We start from the raw sequence: 14,452 nt of genomic DNA, 5'->3' as shown, positions 1-14,452 counted from the left end.
ATATTATAAATACAAGAACCAATAACACTAGATTTGAACTCTTTCAATAAAAAATATTTTAAATACAAGAATCAATAACACTAGATTTATAAAAAAAATTAAAATCAACTATTGAATAACAACAGATTGTTCTTAGATTTAAGTCCATCAATGTATAACACCTCCTAAATGTGGAAATTGGAAAAGTGAGAGTATAAAAAATATAGTTAGACAACAATGAATAAGGTATATTAAAGGGAAACCTTTGAGAAAAAAAATGGGTTATGGTTTTATAATTTTGTTGATTACATATATTCGTGTAGATGACTGGCATTGAGAAAAACATACGATTTATCTTCCTATTATCGTATTGTTGACAACAAAAATAAATAAATAACAAATCGTATGTTTATATCATACAGAAAAACCATGAATATCACTTATTATAGGAAAATAATATTTTTAATATATTCAAGGTCTACGTAAATATTAACAAAAAAACATGTGTTATAATTTGCGAAGATAAATCACTACTATTAAAACAAAAAACATTTTTAACTACTTACAAATACTCTAGGTTAAACCATTTCATTTATTTAGTTTTTATTATTTTGCATACACCAAACTTACTTATTATTAAATATATACACAATCTTAACATATTGTTAAAATATTTTCAAAATAATAAAACAAAAGATATTATTCAGTATATTTTCGAATATTGCATTTAACAATATATTTTAATCTCTTTTTCTGAAAAGTATAGATATTTATTGTTTTAAATATATATTTTAAATAATGAAAATTCGTAATTATTTTAAAATTTTATTACAAATGAATATTAATTCATTTTTTTTACAAAATAAGAAATAACATTTCTACAATATTTATATATACATAATTCATATTTATAATTAAATTATTACAGCAAAACATATATGTATATATAATAACTTAATCTATTAACTAACTGTTTTACAAATTATAAATTAAAAGAATTACATATACATAATAACATATAGGGATTCATACCGTTTACAACATACTTCATTTTATTAATGCAAAATATTCAAATAGGATATTTAAAATAATAAATAATTTTACATTTTAATTTAATATCTAAATTAGAACATTAAAATATATTTTAATTTGATAAAATACAATACTAAATTTAGTTGACATTAATATTATTTGATTATATGGTATATTGAATTATATATATTATAAATTACAATTATAGTTTCTTGCCGCTTATTTCATAGAAATGTAAGCATTTATCAAGTATGAAATGGGTTAAACATCATATAATAAATTTATATTATAATAAATATTTAATAAATATAACAATAAAATAATTTCTAAAAAATAGAACAAATAAAAAGTAAATTTATATTGTAAGAACGGATCATGTTATCGTTTTTGGTTCTAATTTGTATCACATCCTAAACTCCATAAAGTAACAATATATTGTGCAGCTTTGGATTATATTAGTTCGGTTCGGATACATCTGAAGTTAAATCCAAATTTTTTTTAAAAAACATAAGAAGTAAATACTTATTTTTATAGAATTGGATATTTAAGGTATTTATTTAAAATTTAAATAATTAATTTTAGATACCATTTCAAAATAAATATAGAATTAAATATTTGAAGTACATATATATATTTTAAATATTTATACTTGTGATTAATTTGTACATTTGAATCAATTTCCTCTCAGTTTTTTTTTTCATTTTTGAGTTACCCATTCAGGTTCGGATATAACACCCCGGGATCTGATATGTTTTGTGTACAATATTCATTCTGATATTTTTACATTTCAGAGAAGGTACAGATAAACTTCTTTTAGTTTGAGTTCGATTCAGACTCTGGGTTATGAATTTTGTGCTCAAACACTACTTTAAATAAAGACAATGCGATTATATAAAATTTTCATCAAAAAATTATTTCGCGCTTACAAAATCTAATTACAAAAATTAATATACTGAATCATATTTTCCTTACAAGTAAATAATCCCGTATTGCCTTTTTAGTTACCAAAATTTCATATTTACCATTTCGGTAACTTTTTTTTCCGTCATCAACTTTATATCAAATTAATCACGGTTAAAAGCAAACATAATTAATTCCAGTAAAATAAATAAATACACATAAAAAGTAGTATTAACACGGACGCCTTCTTCTTTCAGAAAAAAAAACACAACGGAGAGAGAGAACACAACGATACAGAAGAGAAGCGAAGGTCACAGAGAGAGACGGACACACGCGGCGGCGTAGATTTCCCGGCGAAACGGGAACAAAGAGATTGGGATTCAGCGAGAGCGTTCTAGGGTTTCCTTCTCGATTTCGCCTTCTTTGACCTCGATCTATTCTCTAAATCTTCATTCTTCTTCATTCATCGTCCCTCCCACCTCCATTCTAGGGTTTCTTGATCCGTCTCGCTACGTTTCCTTACCCTCCCGGTAAACTTCAATTCGTCGTCTCGCGTATCTTCGTCTCCTCTAATTTCATCAATCGACCCTGTAGGGTTTTGGAGATTCTCGCTCGTCCCCCTTGGTCTACATTCAGTTTTGTTGCTGATTGTTTTTGTGTGTTTGCAGGTTGTTGAGTGCGACGAACTTTGGGCGGTGGATTCTGAAGCATGAGTATTGATATCCCCGGGGAAGGGGAGGCTTAAGGACGCTTTGGGTAGAGGAAGAATTGTTGAAGGTTTCCATGAGCGATGGGGGTGTAGCATGCATGCCTCTACTGAATATCATGGAGAAGCTTCCAGCTGTGGAGAAGACGCTTTGTGGAGGCAACAATGATACCAAGCTTGCTGCTAATTCTGAGAATGGCCACGCATCAATCTCAGCTAATGATGATAAGCTTCCAGACTCTCAGCCAGCTCAGCCACCTAAGAAGAAGAAGAAGAAAATTGTTAAGAAGGTAATTCGTAAAGTTATGGTGAGAAAGCAGAAGCAGCCGAAACAGCAGGCAGTGCAACTCCCTGGAGAATCACAGGCTCAGACGAAAGAGCACGATAAGAAGAGTGAACCTCTGCATGAGAATACTTGTAATGGACAACTCGAAAACGGTGGAGATTCTGGGTTTAAAGATGAAGTGGAAGAGGGTGAGTTAGGTACAATGAGTTCTCATGGGGTTTTGGAGAACGGTGAAATTTCGCCGGTGAAGTCATTGCAGAGGAGTGAGATCGAAAAGGGCGAGATTTCTGGGGAGAGTTGGAAGAAAGATGAGACTGCAAATGCGGAGTTCAGTTACATGCATTATGATAAAGGGTACGCAGAGAGAAGGGATTTATCCTCAGATAAGTACAGGAAAGGGGAAGAGAGAGACTTCAGGTCATGGAGAGATCCCAGTGATGAAATTGAGAAGGGGGAGTTCATCCCAGACAAATGGCAGAAAATGGATACAGTAAGGGATGATCATAGTTACAACCGGTCTCGTAGGAATGGATCAGACAGAGGGAAAACGTGGAGATACGAGTATGATTATGAACATGAACGTACCCCGCCTGGTGGAAGGTTCGTGAATGACGATTTCTATCGCCGGAGAGAATTCAGAAGTGGGAATGACAGGGCTACGAGGATCAGTTCTAAAATTGTAATAGAGGATAATTTACACAAGAACGAATACAACGACCCCAATGGTCTTGGGAAAGAGTATTCTTCTACCGTGAACAAGCTGAAGCGACATGGAGCTGAACCGGATAGCTTTGAGCGCAAACACTCTTATGATGATTATGGGGATTATGGGAGCTCCAAATGTAGAAAAATTTCTGATGATTATTCCCGTTCTCTTCACTCAGACCACTATTCACGTCACTCTGTTGAGAGACCCTACAAAGATTCATATTCATCAAAAACTTCATCTCTGGAAAAGTATTCTAGAAAGCACCAAGACTCATCTTTCCCTGCAAGGGCTTTTTCGGACAGACATGGACACAGTCCTGCACGATCTGACCTTTCTCCACATGATCGGTCTAGGTACCATGAACACAGGGATAGAAGTCCACTCCATCGGGAGAGGTCACCATATGCCCGGGAGAGGTCGCCATACATCTTTGAGAAGTCTTCACATGCTCGTAAAAGGTCTCCCCATGACCGCAGCCATCACCATGATTATAGAAGAAGTCCAAGTTACTCTGAGTGGTCCAGTGATCGTAGGGATGGCACTTCTAACTATAGGGAAGATCCCCAGAGCGATCGTAACAGACGTAATGGCCACAGAGAAATAAGCAGGAAAAGTGGAGTTAGGGAGAAGGGGGATTCTCAGGCTGGTACGGAGCTCGAGCATAAGTACAGACATAGGGATTCTAATGGGAAAGAGTCGGCTTCATCAAGCAAAGAATTGCAAGGTCAAAACATTTTGTACAACAATGATCCGGTGGTTGAAAAAAGTTCTATTTGTGATTCATCCAAGATTCCAAGTCCGTGTGCAAAGGGAAACGAGTCTGTGCAAGTCTCTGAAGCTCCTACTGAGGAGTTGCCATCAATGGAGGTAGATATGGACATTTGTGATACACCACCGCATGAGCCTGCAAAGGGAAAAGAGTCTGTGGCGGCTGATTCATCTTTGGGGAAGTGGTTTTATCTTGATTACTATGGCATGGAAAATGGCCCTGCAAAGTTATCCGAGCTTAAAGCTCTTATGGAGCAAGGCATTCTTTTCTCTGACCATATGATTAAACATTCAGATAACAATAGGTGGGTCACTATTGAAAATGCAACATCTCCTACGGTCAACTTAAATTTTCCATCGGTCGTGTCAGATGCAGTGACACGGCTCGTCAATCCTCCTGAAGCGCCTGGTAATTTATTAGAAGACATTGTAGATGCTGCCGAAGCAGTTCCTATGGACCAAGAAGCTGGATATTCCTTGCCTGAATCAGTGTCTATACCAGATACTAAGGAAATTTTAGTAGAACATCATGAAGATTTTCAGTTTGATAAAAGGATCGCTAGTCTCGTGGAGGGTTGTACTATCACCCCTGGAAGGGAACTTGAAACACTTGGAGGTACTGTAATGAATGTATTATATTATTTTTTTCCGGCCACAGATTTTATGCTTTTCAGCCAAAAAGCTAGCATATATCTAGAGCATTTTTCTTTGTAAATTTAGTTTATTGTATCCTGGAGCTTCTCCGCCATACCTAAGATAGGCGTATTTTTACCATTTTGCAGAAGCTATGCAGATTGAAGTTGAGCGTGAAGAGACTAGAAAATTTGTGAGTCCTGAAGGTATGTTTCGTTGGCACCACTTACACTTTTTCTGTAGCATGATATGCTTTTTTTTTTATTTGCTTCTGTTCTTTTCTGGCAGTTTATATTCCTAACTTTACCTACATCACCTACTGTCTATAAGAAAACACAACGATACGAGTGTTTATATCTACTTATGTTAGATATGTTATATCTACATTAGTTCGTTTGTACTATTTGGAAGTGTTGTATGATTTTAAAGATGTAGTAGCCGCGTACTGCCACCATAAGATGGTTTGTACTTGAACATGGAGATCCATTTAGACATCAAGTTTGAATAATCGTAGCTTATTGTTTAGCTGCATGTTTTACATGACACTATTTAGAAGTTCTACTCTGGTATTTGCAGATATCACCTGGTGCTACTATCAAGTGGTAGATCAGTTGCTAGGGGATGAGGCGTCGGGGTCTTCAGAGCCCAAGACAAGGGATGTCGAAGAGTTGACGTCAGAAAATGTTGATGGATCTGAGAGAGATGAGATAGGAAGCTGGTTATCAGGTCGTTGGTCTTGCAAAGGAGGGGACTGGATAAGACGCGATGAAGCTTCGCAAGATATATATTACAAAAAGAAGTTGGTTCTGAATGATGGTTTCCCATTATGCCTGATGCAGAAGTCAGGTCATGAGGATCCTCGAACGCATCAGAAGGATGATTTGTATTATTCTCGAAGCAGCTCCAGGCTGGAACTTCCCCTGTGGGCTTTTTCTGGTGTAGATGAGAGAAATCAGGCGAGGGGAGTCAAGGCTAATGTGCTCTCTGTAGTTAGGCTTAACTCATTGGTCGTAAATGATCAAGTTCCATCGATTCCTGATCCCCATGTCAAAGCTCGTGGTAGGGAAAAGTGCTCTTCAAGGCATGCTCGTCCTTCCCCTGCATCTAGTGATTCCAAGTGGGAATCAGTCGAAACGATTTCTCAATCAACATCTTGCGGCAGTCAAGATTTGCAGGGGTGTTGGAAAACCGGCGCATCTGTTAATACCCCTACAGATCGTCTGTATACAGTCGAGGATTTGCAATTGCATTTGGGTGATTGGTTCTATATAGATGGGGCTGGGCAAGAACAAGGACCTCTGCCATTTTCAGCGCTCCAGATATTGGTTGATAAAGGTTTAATAAAGAGCCATAGTAGTGTCTTCAGGAAATCTGATAAAATTTGGGTACCTGTTACTTCTATCACAAAAACTCTTGAAACAAGTGCCAAACTCCAGGGAAAAAAACCAGCCCTGCCTTCAGATTGTCAAAGCCTTGTTGTCTCAGAGTTGCAGGATTTCAAGCATTCTGAAATGGACACTAGTCTAAGCTCTTTCCATAGTATGCACCCTCAGTTCCTTGGGTATTTCCGTGGGAAACTCCATCAATTGGTTATGAAAACATTCAAGAGTCGGGAATTTTCTGCTGCCATAAACGATGTTTTAGACACTTGGATCAATGGGAAACAGTCAAAGAAAGAGACTGACAAGTACATGTACCACTCTTCAGGTATGCACGACTGCCAGTATTTTAAGGCCATTCCATCCCCTCTTATTAGCTCATGTTTTTCTTTGAAGTTATTATCGGTTATTTCCTTTTCTTCATCCCTTCTGTTATAACAGTGTTCAATTTCTGCTCTCATATGTTTTGAACATTAACTCTCTTCTATCTTTTGTTTTTTTTTTGGTTCATAAACCTCAGAATTTGATTTATCCTATCCAAAAAGAGCTCGATTGATGGCTGGTGAAAGTGGGGACCATTCTGAAGTGGATGATGTGTTTCAGAAGGATGAGTTGGCATTTGAGGATTTATGTGGGGACGCTACCTTCCATGTAGAAGGAAGTGGATCTTCTCGCACCGCGGGGATTTACTGGGATCTGTTAGATGGTCATGCGTTAGCACGGGTGTTTCATTTGTTGAGATATGATGTAAAATCACTTGCATTTGCGTCCATGACTTGTAGACATTGGAAAGCCACTGTTAATTCATACAAGGATATTGCAAGACAAGTTGACTTATCTTCTTTGGGTCCCAACTGCACAGATTCTAGGCTTTGGAGTATCATGGTGAGCACTCTATGCTTTCCGTTTACTGTATTTGAGCAATTTAGTACTTTCACTGATCTGACATGACATTCTCTTGCAGAACACTTACAACACGCAGAAGATAGACTCTGTCATTCTGGTTGGTTGTACAAACGTGACTTCCAGCATGCTTGAGGAAGTTCTTCGTTTATTTCCCCATATATCTTCTGTAAACATCACAGGCTGCTCCCAGTTTGGAGATTTGACATTGAACTATAAAAAAGTAAGTTGGCTCAAATTCCAGCATCCTCGATCAGGTGAATTGCGTTCCAGGTTAAGGAGTTTGAAACAGACTACAGATGTTGCTAAGTCTAAGGGCTTAGGAGGTGATACAGATGATTTTGGTAACCTTAAGGATTACTTTGATCGAGTGGAAAAGCGAGACTCAGCTAATCAGTTATTCCGAAAGAGCTTATACAAACGTTCAAAATTGTATGATGCAAGGAAATCATCGGCAATTCTATCCAGGGATGCTCGTATCAGGCGATGGGCGGTTAAAAAGTCAGAACATGGGTATAAGCGAGTAGAGGAATTCCTTGCTTCAAGCCTTAGGGGCATCATGAAGCAAAATACTTTTGACTTCTTTACTTTAAAGGTGCTTTCTGGTTTTCATGTATGCTCAATATTATGTCTGCTCTCATTTCTTTACCATCAGTTTAAATTAATCCTAATGTATTTTGGGTTACCAGGTCGCTCAAATAGAGGAAAAAATGAAAAACGGTTACTACGTTAGTCATGGTTTGAAATCTGTCAAGGAGGATATCAGTCGGATGTGCAGGGAAGCAATTAAGTAAGGCTTCTTTCTTCTTTTTCTGGGTGACTTCTTTAGTTCGTTGATTGTTCCAATGATACTTCGATCTTTTCTTGCAAATTATAGATACGCAACTTCTTCGCTACTGATCTTCTGCTTGCCAAACAATATGTAGATTGACTGCTGATATCCTTTCTTGATTATGGGTTATCATTTCTCAAGTCAATAACCGTTTTCTTCCCATTTGCTCGGTTTTGGCATCAGTTTGTTGGGCTGTAGGATTTCGTATTTCAGACTTCTTATTCCTAGGCTCCTAGTTCTCAAGTAGGATTTAGTCTGTTGTAAAAGAGGTAGGAGTTGTTTTTTATTTACTTTCTTTACTTGTGGCTTGTAACTTTCTTCTGATTTTATCTTATGTATCCAGAGGGCGGAATCGGGGAGGCTCCAAAGACATGAACCGAATCATCGTACCATTTATTCAACTTGCCACACGTTTAGAAGAGGTCTCTATGGTTACGTCTTCATACAGAAGAGATGAATTAATGAAGTCATGGCAAGATGGCTCAGGATTCTCATCAGCCTCTAAGTACAACAAGAAGTTGAGTAAATCAGTAACTGAAAAGAAGTTCATGAGCAGGACTAGTGACACATTGGGTGTAAATGGTGCGTTGGACTACGGAGAATATGCATCTGACCGAGAAATCAGAAGGCGTTTGTCTAAACTGAATCGTAAATCATTTGGTTCGGGAAGTGAAACATCTTCTGAGCTATCTGAGAATGACAGTTATAGCTCAGCTTCAGCTTCAGAAAGTGAATCGGACATCCGTTCAGAAGGTCGATCACAGGACTCACGTGTCGAGAAATACTTCACATCAGATGAGTCCTTTGATTCTGTGATCGAAGAGCGAGAATGGGGTGCACGTATGACCAAAGCTGGTCTTGTGCCACCAGTCACTAGGAAATATGAAGTGATTGAAAAGTACACAATTGTCGCTGACGAGGAGGAGGTACAACGAAAGATGCGGGTTTCTTTGCCAGAAGACTATGCTGAGAAGCTTAATGCACAAAAAAATGGTACTGAAGAGTTAGATATGGAACTTCCTGAAGTCAAGGAGTATAAACCAAGAAAGCTTCTTGGCAACGAGGTTTTAGAGCAAGAGGTGTATGGAATCGATCCCTACACTCATAACCTCTTACTTGATTCAATGCCAGAATTGGACTGGTCACTGCAGGATAAACATTCGTTTATAGAAGATGTAGTCTTACGTACCCTGAACAGGCAAGCTAGGTTGTTCACTGGATCTGGTAACACCCCCATGGTATTCCCTTTAAGGCCTGTGATTGAAGAGCTCAAAGAGAATGCTCGTGAAGAGTGTGATATACAAACAATGAGGATGTGTCAAGGCATCTTAAAGGCTATAGAAAGTCGTTCTGATGATAATTATGTGTCTTATCGGAAGGTATCGCTCTGTCATTCTTTCATAGGGAAATCATCAATTTATTTAGGACTACCTTTGTTAATCTGCTACTTTTTTGTCCAAGTAGGGCCTCGGTGTGGTGTGCAACAAACAAAGTGGTTTTGTAGTAGAAGATTTTGTTGTTGAATTTCTTGGAGAGGTGGGTCTTCAGCTTTGCAGTTTTATGTTTGTCAGTTACTCACCTGCACCATTTCTGAAATTCACTGGGCATGCTGTGGAACATTCTCTGAAAGGGAGCTCTGAACGTATGTTTTGGATATTGTAGGTTTATCCTGTTTGGAAGTGGTTTGAGAAGCAAGATGGAATTCGTTCCTTGCAGGAAAACAAAACTGATCCTGCACCAGAGTTTTACAATATATATCTTGAGAGACCAAAGGTATGAATAAAAGATGATGCTTGGGCTTGTATTTATTATTTTAGACCATTTTCTTACTTTGTATTTTGCACGGCAGGGTGATGCTGATGGATATGATTTAGTTGTTGTTGATGCCATGCACAAGGCTAATTATGCTAGTCGAATTTGTCACTCTTGCCGACCGAACTGTGAAGCTAAGTAAGTTAAATTCTCCCCGTCTGCACTCATCCATTTCTGCCAGAATTTTGGATTCTGAGAGCAGAACCAAGTGACCGTTATTATAATTAGTGTCATACATGATGCATGCATAAACTAGCCTGCTTAAGCATACTCAGATCAATACACATATATCAATTGTTTATTTAGAAAATTTGTCTGGATACACTTAACAACATTTGCTTATGGTTGTATCTGCTCTGCTCATACGCATTTGGCAAGTCTCGTTCTTTTACCGATGCATAGCATACATGCATTTCGAAAATTGGGAGTGGAACTCCAGATGCTTGAGTCGCTTGACTGTCTTCCTATCTAATAATAAGTTATAAATGGTTCACTCACCCCACCCTCCTTTGTCATCTGGTGCTTCTAGGGTTACTGCGGTGGATGGACACTACCAGATTGGCATATATTCAGTACGTCCTATTGAGTATGGCGAAGAGATAACTTTTGATTATAATTCTGTAACTGAGGTCTGTTCTTCCCTCTTTTCATGTCCAGTTCCTACTGTAGGAAAGTATTAATTCGTTGGGTAAATCTTTATGTTCCACTCCACTGTCTAAAGAATGATACTTATGCCTGCAACAGAGTAAGGAAGAATATGAGGCGTCTGTTTGCTTGTGTGGTAGCCAAGTTTGCCGGGGCAGCTACTTGAATCTCACTGGTGAAGGTGCATTTCAGAAGGTAATTGTGCTATTAACATATATATATATATATATGGTATCAAAGATACGTGATAATGATATTGGTTCTGTGTGCTTGGTTTAAAAGGGCTCTAGATTTTTTCTGTGTGCTTGGCTTAGAGGTTTTGTGTGTGCTTGTTCACTAACGACTAATTAGTTTCTTTGTACCGAAGTTTATCTTCTTTTGTCCTAATTGTTGATTTAGTTTTGCGAACCATATTTGTAACAGGTATTAAAGGAATGGCATGGTCTGCTGGATCGACACAAACTGATGCTAGAAGCTTGTATACTAAATTCAGTTTCAGAAGAAGATTATCTTGAGTTGGGAAGAGCTGGACTGGGAAGTTGTTTGCTTGGTGGGCTGCCAGATTGGGTGATTGCGTATACTGCTCGTCTGGTTAGTCATGAATCAGTTTATGTTAGTTTATCGCAAAACTATTGATGGGATTACAACTTCTGACAGAAAGTTTCTTGTGCATAAAGGTGCGATTCATCAATTTCGAGAGAACTAAGCTTCCAGAGGAAATTCTTAAGCATAATATGGAAGAAAAGAGAAAATATTTCTCAGACGTACACCTTGATGTTGAGAAAAGTGATGCTGAGGTTCAGGTTAGATTATCATTCTTTTAATCTTTTTGCAGGTTCTTTCAATAGGTCATGTCTTTTGTGATATGAATAGTAAAAGGGGTTTGATTTTTCTCCAACTCTTATAGCTTGTTATATCTGTAACTTTGATGGTACAGGCTGAGGGTGTCTACAATCAGAGGCTTCAGAATTTGGCTGTCACACTTGACAAGGTGACTGCAATCTTTTCTTCCTTACCTTTCACATTTTTTGTGCAAGTGTTTGTAAAAACGTTATCCCCAAACGAAGGTAGTCTCTGAAAAATGTTATGCACAGGTAAGATATGTTATGAGACGTATGTTTGGGGATCCAAAGAACGCTCCTCCCCCGCTCGAGAGGCTTACTCCTGAAGAAACAGTCTCTCTTTTATGGAACGGGGATGGTTCCTTAGTTGAAGAGCTGCTTCAGTGCCTGTCACCTCACGTGGAGGAAGGCATTGTTGATGAACTTAGATACAAAATTCGCGCCCATGATCCATCTGGATCTGCAGATGTCCTTGAGGAGCTTCAGAGATCATTACTTTGGTTAGTGCATCAATCATATTTACTTATACTTGAAACACTGTACTTTTAGGAAACAGATTATACTTATATTAAAAAAAAAATTCTGTTCTCTGTGAAGGTTGAGAGATGAGATTCGAGATCTACCTTGTACATACAAGTGTCGGAATGATGCTGCAGCTGATTTAATACACATATATGCCTATACGAAGTGCTTTTTTAAAGTTCGGGTAAGTTGTTCCATATAATCTTTTAAGTCAAAAAGAAGGCAAAATCTTGTCGAACTTTTTATCTGACAGATGGGTCTTGGATATGTGGCAGGAATATAAGTCCTTTGTCTCTTCTCCTGTACACATAAGCCCTTTAGATTTGGGAGCCAAGTATGCGGAGAAACTAGGTGACAGTATGAAGGAGTACCGGAAAAGTTATGGCGAGAACTATTGTCTCGGGCAGCTAATTTACTGGTATGAACAGACGAATACTGATCCAGATGTTACATTGTTGAAAGCAACCAGAGGGTGCTTGTCTTTACCCGACGTTGCTTCCTTCTACGCAAAGGCCCAGAAACCATCTAAGCATCGTGTTTATGGACCAAAGACGGTGAAAACCATGGTTTCACAGATGGTAAAAGTCCTTGCTTTGACCCCACTTCCTAAGTACATTTTCAGGTGTCTTCACTTTGTCGTTGTTATTTTTTCTCATTTATTTCTTACTATCCGTGTGTACACAGTTAAAGCAACCTCAAAAACCATGGGCAAAGGATAAAATATGGATGTTCAAAAGCAACCCAGGAGTATTTGGAAGCCCGATGTTCGATGCTGTCCTCAACGACGCGTCACTAGATAGAGAACTGTTGCAGTGGCTAAGAAGCAGACGGCATGTCTTTCAAGCGACATGGGATAGTTAGGTACAACACCTTTTTATTATTTCAGAAGGTTCCCTTTTTGGGAAAGCGAGCAGCCCAAGGGTGGGGGGGAGGCAACACACAGTTACTAGAAATAGTCTCTTATCGATATGACCGAAGCAAAAGCAGTGCCATTGGCAGCGAATAGCCTCAATCAAGCAGCGCTTTCCCCTCGATTTTTATTGTATAGCTTTCGCCACATATAATATAATATAAGATTTTGGAAATTGATAATATAACTTTTGGGTTAGGAACCATTGTTAGATGTTAGGCTGTCACACAATTTTCCAGAGAAGAGAATCATTCGACTTAGCTTTGTATCTCTTCTTCTTATTTTGTTACCTTGGTAATAATAGATCTCATGTTCTTTTGTTCCTAGATCTATATATTATAAAGGTTGGCACCCAGATGATATTAAAGGAATATATATATTGTATAATATTGTTACAGTTTGGTGCGGATATTTTGCTATTACCAAACAGCGTATTACAGCAAGTGTATAAAAGATAAAACAACTAAGAAGATGAAGAACTACTCATCGTCTGAATCATCGGAACTGTCATCTCTCCGTTCAGCAATAGCCGGAAACAAACGCTGTTGAATATTATCGGTGGACGGTTGATGACTATCCTCCTGCATCGTCACTTGAGTTTCTTTCTTGCCGAATGAGTCCTTGTCTTGGTAGCTGATGTCGTAGTTTCCTTAACATGTCTACAAACTTTCTCCAACATGATCAAGAAATCACGCACTATAGCAAACAAACGCAACCCTTCGTTCTTAGCAGACTTGCCATGGAAATAATCGGCAGAGCTTTTGACCAAGCCATGATCCTCTCTTCTTCTTCCTTCAACCATTTAATATCAGCATCCGCACGTTCTATAAACCCAGCTAAAGCTTTCTCGAAGTCGCTCTCTTCCTCCATGGACTTCAAAAACTCCCTCGCGTTCGTCAGCGAGCCGCTTAGATTCGTCAGCGTCGCAGCTAATCCATCAGCGTCTATGACCGCTGCTCTCTTGACATCTTCAAGCTCTGTTGTTAATCCCGAAACCACTTGGAGTCCCGTGCTTCGGTAACGCTCCACTGACTGTGGACTTGAGTCTGTTGTTGTTGTTGTTGGTGTCCTCCTCTGTTCTAACGCTCGAGAAGCTTTTGCTTTGGAGGCGGAGAGCACGAACTCCTTCGGAACGAATGATCTCAAGGACAACAAAGTTCAAGAGTGTGGTTTTACCATCTGTTCCTTTCACGTCAGATAGTTTCAAGAGCGTGTCTAGTTTGAAAGCTTGTGCGTCACCACGGAAGGTTCCGACATTCATTCGGTTTCCTGTCTTGAGAACTGCTTCTAGTAGTTTCAGGAACAGTCTGCTGTTCCTCAGTTTCTTGCAAGCCACCTGACACAACACATGCAGGCAGATAAGTTAGTAGATTGAGGTGTTTTAATTTGTGTTTATTAGTGTAGACTAGTTACCTCGAGAGTAGAGAGTGATTCTTTGATGCCAGAGACTTCTTCCTGAAGTGAGATCATGAACAGAAGAGACTCTATACGTTTGAATGCAAAAGGTATATCAACAAGAATCTTCAAAAACCTCTCTGCAGGGCCAAGTAGGTTAACATCTCCTGAGTATAGTCTAAGTTTGAGTTCCTCTTCA

The 14,452-nt window shown here is 38.4% G+C and overlaps 1 protein-coding gene and 1 pseudogene across 2 annotated transcripts; one reads left to right on the top strand and one right to left on the bottom strand.

The window, feature by feature from the left end:
• Nucleotides 1-2,146: 2,146 nt before the first annotated feature.
• LOC106356806 (histone-lysine N-methyltransferase ATXR3) lies at nucleotides 2,147-13,184 on the top strand. 2 transcript variants are annotated; one of them, XM_048772143.1, is made up of 20 exons: nucleotides 2,147-2,441; nucleotides 2,580-4,996; nucleotides 5,163-5,219; nucleotides 5,590-6,720; nucleotides 6,913-7,277; nucleotides 7,357-7,890; nucleotides 7,985-8,085; nucleotides 8,471-9,506; nucleotides 9,592-9,663; nucleotides 9,790-9,900; nucleotides 9,977-10,077; nucleotides 10,469-10,568; nucleotides 10,684-10,779; nucleotides 11,008-11,175; nucleotides 11,262-11,387; nucleotides 11,522-11,575; nucleotides 11,679-11,926; nucleotides 12,024-12,132; nucleotides 12,224-12,526; nucleotides 12,633-13,184. In XM_048772143.1, exons 2-20 carry the CDS (start codon nucleotides 2,695-2,697, stop codon nucleotides 12,807-12,809), a joined length of 7,191 nt encoding a protein of 2,396 aa, XP_048628100.1. In that variant the 5' UTR covers nucleotides 2,147-2,441; nucleotides 2,580-2,694; the 3' UTR covers nucleotides 12,810-13,184. The 2 variants fall into 2 exon arrangements, with proteins under 2 accessions (XP_048628100.1, XP_048628101.1); XM_048772144.1 differs by having other exon boundaries at nucleotides 2,147-2,501.
• LOC125597415 lies at nucleotides 12,770-14,448 on the bottom strand (annotated as a pseudogene).
• Between the last annotated feature and the right edge of the window lie 4 nt (nucleotides 14,449-14,452).

This window comes from Brassica napus, unplaced genomic scaffold (assembly GCF_020379485.1).
Source record: "Brassica napus cultivar Da-Ae unplaced genomic scaffold, Da-Ae ScsIHWf_1458;HRSCAF=2049, whole genome shotgun sequence".
Classification (NCBI taxonomy): domain Eukaryota; kingdom Viridiplantae; phylum Streptophyta; class Magnoliopsida; order Brassicales; family Brassicaceae; genus Brassica; species Brassica napus.
The sequence above is the reverse complement of the archived record's forward strand: the minus strand, read 5'-3'. Positions and strand labels throughout refer to the sequence as shown.

Coding starts and splice junctions, on each gene's coding strand:
- LOC106356806 (XM_048772143.1), top strand. CDS start 2,695: ATGAGCGATGGGGGTGTAGCATGCATGCCTCTACTGAATATCATGGAG. Junction 9,507..9,591: donor ATTATGTGTCTTATCGGAAG/GTATCGCTCTGT, acceptor TTGTCCAAGTAG/GGCCTCGGTGTGGTGTGCAA. Junction 10,780..11,007: donor GTGAAGGTGCATTTCAGAAG/GTAATTGTGCTA, acceptor TATTTGTAACAG/GTATTAAAGGAATGGCATGG.